This window comes from Mya arenaria, chromosome 6 (assembly GCF_026914265.1).
Source record: "Mya arenaria isolate MELC-2E11 chromosome 6, ASM2691426v1".
In the NCBI taxonomy this organism is placed as follows: Eukaryota; Metazoa; Mollusca; class Bivalvia; order Myida; family Myidae; genus Mya; species Mya arenaria.
Window position 1 is genome coordinate 64,937,882 of NC_069127.1, and position 12,655 is coordinate 64,950,536.

General features: G+C 35.8%; 1 protein-coding gene across 11 annotated transcripts in view; it reads right to left on the minus strand.

Annotated features, from left to right (window-relative positions):
* LOC128238238 (protein phosphatase 1 regulatory subunit 12A-like) overlaps positions 1-12,655 on the minus strand; it is a 72,689-nt gene that overhangs the window by 56,238 nt on the left and 3,796 nt on the right. For all 11 annotated transcript variants that reach the window (XM_052953918.1, XM_052953925.1, XM_052953927.1 and 8 more), the window contains exons 2-5: positions 12,510-12,640; positions 7,372-7,490; positions 4,167-4,338; positions 1,629-1,773 (exon numbers count right to left, since the gene is read on the minus strand). In XM_052953918.1, coding sequence (XP_052809878.1) covers positions 1,629-1,773; positions 4,167-4,338; positions 7,372-7,490; positions 12,510-12,640 — 567 coding nt within the window. The remainder of the gene's footprint in view (positions 1-1,628; positions 1,774-4,166; positions 4,339-7,371; positions 7,491-12,509; positions 12,641-12,655) is intronic.

Here is a 12,655-nt window from a genome sequence, read left to right on the forward strand (position 1 = left end):
CTAAAAAAGTGTGGGGGGGGGGGCCCAGGGCCCCCCTAGAAAGCCTGTTACAAATTCAATTTGGCCTGTTCAACTCAAACATTTTGAGAACCCTGACCTCAATGTTCAAATGAGTATTTCAACTAGAGATTGCTTTTTTGAAAAAGCGCATGTCTCCCCCATTGTGTGGTCGTAGGTGAGAAATAATCAATGATGGACATGAAATTTGTACTTTTGGACTGGAGACGAACAAACATAGGGGTCATCTACTGGTCATGACCAACCTGCATACAAAGTATGAAGTTCCTGGGTCCAAGTATGAAGTTCCTGGGTCCAAGCTTTCATAAGTTATTGAGCCAAAAGAAGTGTGACGTACGTACTGGTGACAAAGAAATTGACCTTGACCTACTGACCTCAAAATCAATAGTGGTCATCTTATAATCAAGACCAACTAGCAAACCAAGTATGAAGTTCCTGGGCCGAAGTTGTGTTTAGTAAATCAGCGGAAACTGTTATTTTACCTCAAGGTCACCTTCACCTTTGACCTACTGACCTGAAAATCAATACGGGTCATCTACTAGTCATGATCAACTGGCATACCAGGTATTAAGTTCCTGGGTGGAAGCATTCTTTAGTTATTGAGCGGAAACCATTTTTTACCTCACAGTATTGTGACCTTCATCTTTGACCTTCTGATCCCAAAATCAATAGGGGCCATCAACTAGTCATGACTAACTGGCATACCAAGTATGAAGTTCCTGGGTGTAAACGTTCTTGAGTTATTGAGCAGAAACCGGTTCTTCACCTCAAGGTCAGTGACCTTGACCTTTGACCAACTGATCGCAAAATCAACTAGACATCATGACCAACCTCACTTCAAAGTTTGGTGAACCTAGATCAAAGCATTCTCCTGATATTGCACGGAAATATTTTTTTACATTAGAGGTCACAGCGACGTTGACCTTTGACCTTGTGACCCCCCAAAATATAGGAGTTTTCTAAACCTCATGATCAACCTCCCTACCAAGTTTGGTGAACCTAGGTCAAACCATTCTCAAGATATTGAGCGGAAATGTTTTTTACATTGGGGGTCGCCGCGACCTTGACCTTTGACCTAGTGACCCCAAAAACAATAGGGATCTTCTACACCTCATGACCAACCTCCCTACCAAGTTTGGTGAACCTAGGTCAAACCGTTCTCAAGATTTTGAGCAGAAATGTTTTTTATATTGGGGGTCGCCGCGACCTTGACCTTTGACCTAGTGACCCCAAAAACAATAGGGATCCTCTACACCTCACGACCAACCTCCCTACCAAGTTTGGTGAACCTAGGTCAAACCGTTCTCAAGATTTTGAGCAGAAATGTTTTTTATATTGGGGGTCGCCGCGACCTTGACCTTTGACCTAGTGACCCCAAAAACAATAGGGATCCTCTACACCTCACGACCAACCTCCCTACCAAGTTTGGTGATCCTAGGTCATGCGGTTTTCCAGTTATCGATCGGAAACGAAGTGTGACGTACGGACGGACTGACGGACTACCGGACAGGGCAAAAACAATATGTCTCCCCCAGAGAGGGGGAGACATAATAAACCAAATTCTCAGACTAACAAAAGCACAATTTTACAATATTCAATCTCCAACATACAGCATTATTTTTGGCTTCCATATCACACATATTTTCGGCGAGTATTTTACACGACTCCTCCATTCCCCAGTGGGCAGCAGCATGAAGTGGCGTCCAGCCATCAACATCCTTGGCATTGATCTCAGCACCCGCTTGTAATAGCACGCTGGAAATAAAACAAACAAATCATCAGTTTTTAGCATTAACAAAAATTAGCAAAGAGAGTATAAGAACTTGCTACAAACGTGTTTTGTCATTCTTAACATGTGTGGAAGGTTTAATAAGAAAATCCTCAAAGACCATATCTAAGACATGACCATTGCTTCACACTGTTGTGAAAACAGAAAGCACGAAACAGCTACACCTTATGATCCTGACAATAACCATTAGCAGTATTGTTGCAACAATTCACTTAAAGCTTCATTAGAGTCGATTCCGATATCAAAAATGTTGATTTGATTAGTTTTTATTTGATTCATGTTTAAAGTTGTTTAAACATAAAAACAAGATGAAGACAGCCTCATACTGTTAAACTTAAGATAGCCCTTGTTAACTGCCATATGCGAGTGGTTACCCTGATCATAGCGTGCTGTCCTTCACCAGTATTTCATCTTTGTTTAAACACAACATACAGACTGGTCATTAATTAAATCTACTTATGTGACCCTAAGAATACCCCAGATCTGTTACCACATTTACAGCCATGCCCATGTCTAAGGCCAGAGTTTTTTTATCTTTAGATTTACGGGAGATTTTTCAAAAAGTTGGGTAAGGAGGAGGAAATAAAAATAAAAATAAAATGCATAAAATGTCCCGAAGGAGAAATAAATAAAAATAAAACGGATTTTTCTCCGATTTTTTTTTATTTTTTAAATCTTCTTATATCATGAAGACAAAACACACCATACTTGTGTCAGCTATTTCATAGGCTGAAAAAAGGGTGATAGATCACCATAAAGTTTCAAAAGCATAATTATAAGATCCTTTTAATGACTGAAAATATTGACCTCAACACTGTTGAGTTCAAGCGCTCATTAAAATTAATTGTATACATTTGTTCGAATGCATCTATGCATATGAGGTGCTTATATTATCAACCCATGGATTTTATGAAACATGTCAGTGTAATAAAGAAGTTTAAATGGCCATTTCTAACCTTTTGCCCACAGTATAAGCATAACCTTTCCATTGTGAAGTAATCAAACATTGAACAAAGTTTCAGACACGGTATAATAAGGAGGTCAAATGTGTTTTTAACGAAATAGTACCATGACAATTTACCGTGATGTGGTTTTGATATAGAAAAAATAACCAAAAAAAGTTGACGCCCTGATGGAAATTCCTCTTCACTTCAAAGTTTGACAGGGCTTACGGATACACAGACAGTCAAAATCTACATTTATGTACTTCACCAAAGAAAATTCGGGAGCATTATGATAAATTGACAAGTGTTATATGTTTCAAAAAACCAGGTCTAAGAACTGATTTTAGAAGCAGTCCTGATAAATATCCTAATTCCAGCTATGCCCGTTGGCAATAAGCAACGGATAAGTTTGACTTCTTGCACTGACTGCCAGATATCTTATGTTCAGATTTTTTCTGTTTTATCGGAAACACACACTATGTTATTATTACATCATTTTCAGTATTCTTTAGCGATTTAAATTCTAATTCATTATTAAACTAATTAACAACTACGAATATCACGATACCTTGTGTTTTTCTCTTCAAATATGTGATCGTGAAGTAGTGTGTTCAATGCTCCCCAGAGTCAAATTCAGAAAAAAATATCCATTTTGACTATGATGAACACGATATCATTTTGCAGTTTGTGTTTGTCAGAAGCTATACATTTTTGCACTGTAATCCAATTCATCCTTGTTAATATACGACGTGCGCCAACGACTTTTAATAGACAAAACAACCCAAGAATTTCTGTCTCCTTATTTTGACCGGAAGTTTCGCAATCATTTCACGAAACGCGAACAACATACTGAATCTATATAAAAAATTCACAATAAACACGCTTAAAGTTCTCCACGGTTTGATTTAAATAATGAAAAATAAACATCGGAACGTTTTTGTAGTAAAACATTTCTATATAGCTGCAGAAATTGCGAGAAATAAGGGGTATGACAAAAACTACTTTCACTTTTGACAGGACGTTGTTATGGTAACGGGTACCTGTTCTGTTTCCCCGCATATTTCCGACTGGTTTACGTGGTTTGTGCAGTAAAAAGACCTATAATTAATGACAATTGGTACACCAGTTGGTTCTGGGATATGGGTTATAGAACACTAATTTTATTTTCTTCTTAACATTGGAGCAACGTTCGTCGGAAAAAATAAAAATAAAACTACGAAAATGAATTTTATTTTTATTTGGGTTTTGCAATATTTAGGTACGGCGCTCCCGTAAATCTAAAGATATAAAAACTCTGGCCTAAGCATGCTCAAGAACTTTGTCTTTGATTTCCTTTATAAACATTACACACAGACTGGCCATTACTTTAATAATAATGCTACCCTTAGAAAACAAAATCACACAATCCTTCATACCCGATGACCTTGACATAGCCCTTGGCAGCTGCCACGTGTAAGGCCGTAGCCCCGGTCTTTGGGTGTTTGTCTTCCTCCAAAGTTTCGCCCTTGTTTTTGGCAGCCATCCACTGGTTAGCATCTGTCATCATACGATCTTCCTCCTCGCGACGGGCTGCCTCCATATCAACACCTGGGAGGAGGAAAAAAGGTTTCAACACATTGTTAAGCATTTGAATTCCTGATATATTCCATTGAGGTCACATATAATTTTGTTCACATATAATATTGGTCACATATAATATTGGACAAGAGGTAAATATATTGATATGCATCGTTTAAACTCTAATCCCTTTGCTTAAATAGAACTTCTAGGTTTGTCTTTATAGTTAAGGATTCATAAACGTTCTCCGCAATAAGTCAAAATATATGATGTAAACTATGCAGTTTCTCGAGACAGGCTTTTTTAATGATGATATAGGGTTAATACACCCGTTGAGGCTGATACTATATGCAGGATAACAATCGAAAAAGGTGTATTATCGCAATTATTGCACAGAAAAACACACCATCAGCTACTTTTGTGGTTAAAAAGGCAATATTTACACCTCAACTTCCATTCCTTAAATGGACGTCATTTCGGCAATTGCGTTCATCAATCGATGAACGCAACATCTTCGGATATGTTCAGATCGCAATTCATTTCATAACAATATACATGAAAGCTATTGATCTTGTTATTGGTTGTATTGTGTCTGCAGGTCCCGTAAAATATAGATCAACATTTTTAAAAGGGTTAGTTGATTATATTTTAAATATATTGGTACCAGAAATGTTGAAATTTTACGTTTTTAAGTGATTTCAAGTGGTTGATCTTTTCCCGCGTTATTGTGACGTCATTTGAAAAATATGTTTCCGGTTATAGTCGGGTCTTTCTATTTACAGAATGGGTAAGAACGGATTACTGAAAGGTTTTCTTAAATAAAATGAAGTATTTTTTTAACAATTTTTGAATGAAATAATGAACTATTGGTGTAAATATAAGGAATGAATTGCGGGGTTGATGTCATTATCGGGGATATGAACGCAATTGGGTTGGTCAAAGTACGCGTGGAGTCCTTTGGACTCCACACACATTGACCAACCCAATTGCGTTCATACCCCGATAATGACATCAACCCCGCAATTCATTCCTTAAGTAAAAGTCATGAGTGACTTCATTATCGCTGTTTTGAAAAAGTTTCACAATAGGCTTGATCAGGGCAGAAACAATAAACGACCATTGCATTTTTGCTTCGACGCCATTTCTTCAGTGTTCAGTCGATTGGATTTAGTATTTTTTTTAGAATATACAGGATTCCATGGATTATTAACAAACAATACCTATCGGGTAATCGATTTATCATCAATATGTGTGTAACTTAACAAATATATATTTTAGCAACTAATTTAAACTAGAAAACTTGTGCAAATGGCTTGGCTAAAAAGCTTCATTGAATTTGATCATTGTCTGCCAACTTCCATCTTCAGCATCAGTAAAATAAATGTTGGAAATTTCTTTGTTCATTGCATACGATGTAATGGAATCATGTCAATATGAGTCATTTGTTCTGAATCAAATCGGCAGAAATAACATCAGTCAGGAGGAGTGGCGCATGAAAATTGAAAACTCCCGTCGCTCACAGTCCATTGCTATGATGCAGGCCCTAAAAGTGCGTATGTAAAACAAAAGCCAGTCATTAAAAGAACATTGCTGAATAATGCATGTTTTCTACTGATAACGCTCAGTTTTTACTAATTAACACACCCCCATAACGGAACAAAAAAAAATAGTTATGCATTATAACCACATTAACAGAACATTTTTGCCCATTAGGGTAGATGGCAATCAAATTATTGACAGTAGATGTTTGATTATATAATAGTTAATACATTTAGGTGATAGTTAATGTATTAAAAATTAAATAAATTAACTCCAATGGAGAGACAGTGAAGTATGGCATAAATTTGTATAATTTATAAATTAATACATGAACAATAGCAAACTGATAATAATTGAAACTCAGGAAGGCAGATCACTTAGTGTGACAACACAGTTTAATATATATGTTTTCACTTATTCATGTACTAAGTCATGTACCAGTGTTTCAGACAACGCGAAAAAATTTTCTTCTTCACAGGACATTGTGACAGGTAAACACTGAAAGTTTACCTGTCGCACCAAATTTTTACCTGATGCAATGTTACAAACAGTATTCAGTTACATCAGCCTAAACCTTGATTTTAAGCCTCTTTTTTAAATAAGTTTTGTAATTCCCCATTCTAACAGGTTTAGATCTTTTTGGTTAGATTTGTCCTACAGTACTATGATACGAAAAAACCCAAACATCATGTAAAAAAAATCAATTTTCGGATCCTATGTCATAATTTTTTTCTTCCCTTGCCTCCCAAAAAAAACTCATCTGGTTTGTCTACCCATGGAACAGCTAGATCTTACTCTTTTAATTCATCTCTAAATTAAAGATACAGTACGGTTATAAAATGTAACGAATTGTACTACAAGTCAAACTCAGGCACAACATTTATGCAAAAACGAAAGTAGAGTTCTCTGAAAAAAGTCAGCTCGGTATATTAATCATCATATTTATATTAACACGATTGCCGGGAACCACTTCGCCGAAAATAAATACATACGGAATTTTGTAATTTCCGAACATTTCCGTAAAATAAAAGTATAACAGTAGAGTACGAGTTGAAATCGGAACCTTACGCGATTATCGGCTTTTACGAAAACATGTCGATATAGTGATACACGGATTAACACGCTGAATAATCATGATATAATAGTTAAAAATAACTCTGAACATTTATTTAGAAACTGAAAGTAAATTTTCCGAAAATTAAACGGTGCTGACTTTAATTTTTCACCGGACATTGTGACCGACCAAAACAAAAGTTTCGTCGGTCAACATGGATATATACCGGACATGTCCGACTGTCCGACGGACATTCGCATTGTCTGGTGGTTTTTTTGGTACAATTTACTGCCTTCTAAAGGCTGTTTCCCCTTGCGAAAAACTGTCCATTTTTCCCAGAATCTTAATAATTTTTTCCCAATTTGATAAATGCAGATTATTTTAATTAATAAAAAAGCACTAATAACAGTAAAGTAGGTGAAAAGTCAAGTGTTACTTTGGAAAGGATTGTGCACCTCAACCAGTCTTACCCTGTTCCTCCATGGACTGCAGGAGAAGTTTTTCCATCTCATCTGCCTCACATATATCGTAGGGCAGGTCACCATCATTGTTGACGGCAGCTACATTACAATGCATCCGTATCAGGTACCTGAAATATATTTGGAATGGCATAATATAATAAGAGTGCTAATGATTGCAAGATAGGCTGGCCGCACTTCTAGGACACCAAGTTTGGTGAGGATTGAAAAAAACAAACAATTAAAGAGCCACATAACTTGGACCGAATCCAGCTAGATCTCAAACTTGTTTGAGACATTCTGACCATAAACACTGGGGATCAAAATTGGTGTATATTTGCCAAAGTAAGAGAGCTAGACATTCTGACCATAAACACTGGGGATCAAAATTGGTGTATATTTGCCAAAGTAAGAGAGCTAGACATTCTGACCATAAACACTGGGGATCAAAATTGGTGTATATTTGCCAAAGTAAGAGAGCTAGACATTCTGACCATAAACAAAGTGACCAATATTGGTGATAATTGGTGTATAATGGCTTAAGTCAGTGAGCCGATAGCTTTCTTAACACCATCTGCTGCACACTGTCTACCCGATGCAGCTGATTCCATTATAAAAAACACTGAAAATTCAATTTTTTGTATTTTCCTCTTCCTTTTCTAGGTACAAGGACTGATACTTTTCAGAATTTGGGCTTCGTCACTCAAATACTTTTATCCCTATAATGCTGTAACTCAGCTGTTAACTTTTATCATTAGAATAAACTTATCTATTGATGTCATTTATGAAGCAGACAAGTTACTAATGTATAAATATTACTAACCATTATTTTTTGTACGCTTTAAAAATTTTATTACAAAAAATAGGCATATAACCCCAGTTAAATTAAAATAGAGTATCAATTTATGTGTAAAAATAACTATCTTTGATACATGATGCAGGTTAAGAAAAGGTAAATTGATCATATCTGATTTTAAAACCATTAAAGCTAAATGGAAACCCTCCTTACAATCTTTCTCAATCACTCCTTCAGTCATACCAGGTATACATTACAACAAAAACCGGGTGTTGAAAACCCAAGAAAGCAAGACAATAAAATAGAAAGGTGATAATTTTTCCTTAGATAAACATGTCACTATGGCCAATCTGCGATGACCTTGTATCAACCTGTCATAAACGGCAATAATTCAACTTGAAATGTCCATAAAACACTCTCAAAAGGTATCATTTTTATATTGTTCATCTATTATTTATATTCCTGTTTCAGACAAAGAGAATAATAAGATTGGCGCAGTTGTAAACTTGTCTAAATGATGCCATTCAGTTGGATCACATGCGGATCAAGACAAGGGCCCACGGCGCACGCCCCATCTAGTTTTCTTTTAGTTTACTTTTTCATGTCGATATCTGAGAAACAATATGAAAAGAATGAGTTTAAATACAATATTCCAGACTTAAATGCCTGAAGGCCCAAATAACTCCTTAAACCATGTATTGTTCTTATTCTTTGTGACAGGCTAAATATATTATCCACGTTGAGCTACCAATATGAGCCCCCTCTAATGTCAAATCTTGAAGCAACCCTTGAAGCACTGGATGCTTATTTGATGAGTTCCCAGACAATCAATAGTTCTTTAGCAATCTATAGTTCAAAACATTTCATGAAATCGACAGTCACCATTCCTTGGTAACAACTTGAAAATACATTTAAATGCCTTAGTCGTGAAAAAAATACTTTAGGTTACATATTTTTGGTGCTTTTTGAAAAACACATTGTGTGACCCTTTGTTCAAGAAGGAAAGAAAAAGGGACAGAATATTTTTCAATCTGTTTTTATATAATTTAATTCTTTACTATTCAAACAATTAATGGTTCTGCTGGGCAGTTTTAGGATACCCTTAAACACTGAACATCTTACACATTACTTTGAAACAAGTGTAAGAAGGAATTGGTATAACATCTTAGGCCTACATTAACACCTATAGCTTTTCGCAATATGATTGTTTCCTCATCAGGATGTATTTATATAAAGTATTTATATAATGTAAGTAGGTGAGCGGTGGAGTGTTTTATGACCCATCATGGGTCGATCATATACCACAGGATCACTTTGACATTATCATATTTCTCTATTCTGATAGAGTAACACCTATACTGTGCAACTGGGACATGACACCATATAAAGCACTTCTCTTTTCTCTTGTATAATGAACATAACTAGGGCAAGAAAAAAATGGTTTGGTTAGGGTTACCAGGTTCATCCTTTTTAAAAACAGGTACGGTAGGAAGGCTTTGTTTTACAACGTTTTTATGTAAAAACGTAATAGACATCATTGGAGAAGGGTGTTAAAGTAATCTTCTGTACTTAGGTTTTTTGTTTTTTACCAAATGATTATAAAAATGGTAGGGTCCACGGCCATTTTTTGCCTTGTATTGTTTTTTAGGATTGTGGATTTTGAGTCCAATTTTTGTGAAAGAAGTATACTTTTTGTGTTTCAATGTGAATTTTGGTCGAAAAAAAAAAACACTTACAATTTTTACAATTTAACTTGTGATTTTAATTGAACAGCTTTATATTAAATAGAATAAGTGAATTCATACCAATTTATTTAGCTAGATCATAAAGACAGCTGAAAGCTCTCACTCTCATGTCTTTTTCCTCAGGGGAGAAACCAGATTTGCTGTCCATTCTGAGAGGCCATGACAGTACCACTGGTTGGGCTTGAGCCCACAATGTCTTTGGGTGAGAGGCATACACCTATAACACTAAACCACTTTCACCCTTATTTTTAAGTTAAAATGTGTTTATATATTAGAACTGCTATAAACACTTTGACAGTGTTTTTTCTTTATTTATTTAATACATGGGACATTTTATGAGCTTGTTTTACAGATTACATCACTTTTTTGACAATATTACATAGCAAGAGATTAACCGGAGGCCCTGATGCAATTTTCAAGGTAGGGACTCCCAATTTAAATATACTTTTCATCACTAGGACCCCAAAACTTCTGTTACTTGTAAACTATCTTTAGGAACCCCCATATTATTATCAAAGACCCTCAAAGTGTCAACCATAAGGATCAGAGGAACACCAGCTGAAAAAATCCTATGGAAAATGCTAAATATTGAAAAGGTACATCATATCTAATGAATCATAATCAGTGGAACAGACCACAACAATAAAGGCAGTGTGCCTACAAAAACTAAATAAATATGTGGTTTCTGTTGGCATAGTTAGTACCAGTCCATTAGCAAAATTGATACAGGTCCATTTCCCTGGATATTTAGTCACTGGATGGCAAAATGATCTCGGAACAATAAAACCTTTGATGGGATGTTTTCATAAACAATTCATTGTACATGGATAGTGTATGAATTACATGTGCACTAAGTATAATGATTTTCATTTTTATTCCAACTTGGTTATGCACTTAAAACGACAATTAATAATTTCCCATGAAAGCATGACCAATCAAAAACATACTTTGACGCGTCATTGTTTCGATATACAACCTGACTTTAGATCAACCGAAGGTCAAAGGTCACAATATTTTCACACAAAACTTATAGCCACTAATATCATTATCATTCACTTCCTGACTGTTAAGTGATTCTCTAACATTTAAACTCAGACTAATGCATGATATCGACAAAACATAAGGTTTATAAGTTCATGAGAAAATTATGCAAAAGCAAGTTTCCTGAAAACTGTAATGAAACGTAATTTTATAAACCAGGATTTTATATGAGATGACGTGATAAAACGTGTCAAAATAACCAAATGAAAGTATTGTTCCTCACAAAGAAAATGACTTCAATTGAATCTTAGTTAATTATCATTGCATACATAGATGGGGAAGTTAATTGGAACAAAGGTACTGAAATAACACTGGCATTTAAATAAAATATGTTTTTCAGAAACTCAGGTATCTTTCTTTCTCACATTAACAACTTGACAGCTGTTTAAATTATGGCCTTAAATCTAATTGAAAAAACTTCCCTGGTAGTCATATATGCCTGACAATGAAAACTAGAATCCCTGATGCAATTTGCCTGGACTCTGGACCCTGTTTCAATCTTACCGTGCATCCCTGGGACCCCCAAAATAAACCTTAATTGAGTTAACTGATATATTGGGTCTCAATAAATGACTAGAGACTCCCTGGTTTGTCCCGGACTCCCTGATGAAAATTCCTAGGGAAAACCCTCGCTTATAGTTCAACCCCAGTCCTCAGAAGTTACTCCAGGTAAATCTAACACATTCATACACAAAACTCCACAAAGAATACCTTCACCAGGATGCCTCAAAACTCATTTTACATAAAAAGATATTTGTTTTTTAACTTCATATAATTAGTAATTTTGCAAAACTTTTTCAACAGACCCACTCAAAACTGACCAAACTTCGCTTCTGTGTCAGGCATGTTTTGTAAACTCTTCTTGCTAAACAAGTGCATCTTGTACCTACACAACATGCATACTAAGTTTGATTTGAATATCTAGAATAGATTTTGAGTTATGGGCAAGGTTAAACATTTTGCACACCAACCGGGCTGACTCGGACAACTAACACACCATAATCAAGGCTATCACAACTTGGATGTTACCCTGACTTTTTTCTTCAAAATTAGTCAAGCTTTAAAGTCTAAATAAAGTTCCCAAGATCTTCATAACGGAAGATTCCTGTAGCTGGTAACCTCAAGCCTGAAAAAAAAATATGTTTTTTTTCGGGTAACCAACCCTGCTATTTAATGCCGCCGACCCTTGTACTTTAAAAAAAAATATACCTACCTACCTTTCCTAGTATGTTAAGGGATGTTACCCTAAACAAACATATTTTTAGGCCTCAGTAAAGTAAAAAGAGGTGGCATCATGTAGTTAAGTCGATCATTTAGTTCAACAGACCTGCATGATGCAGCTGTAGGAGCATGAAGTGAGATCGATCTTTAAACATCAGTCATTAAGGTTTAGTTAATTTAGCCATTTAAGGTTTTCTTGTTAGTGAAATGGACCTCATGCACCACTTACGAATCCTCACAAAAAAATAGTAACAGAATTCACATCATGAAAATGTGAAGCAGGTCTATCATTTACCCTTACAAGATCTATCACCACCCAAATTCAGCTTGGCCTCCAATTCCCATACCTGGCAATCTCTGTAAAGCCACATGATGCTGTAGCATGTAGCGGGGTCCATCCCTCATTGTCACAGACATCCACATCTGCCTTGTGCTCCACAAGGAACTCCACCATGTCAAGGTTGTCATCTATACACGCCTGAAATAGAGAAGT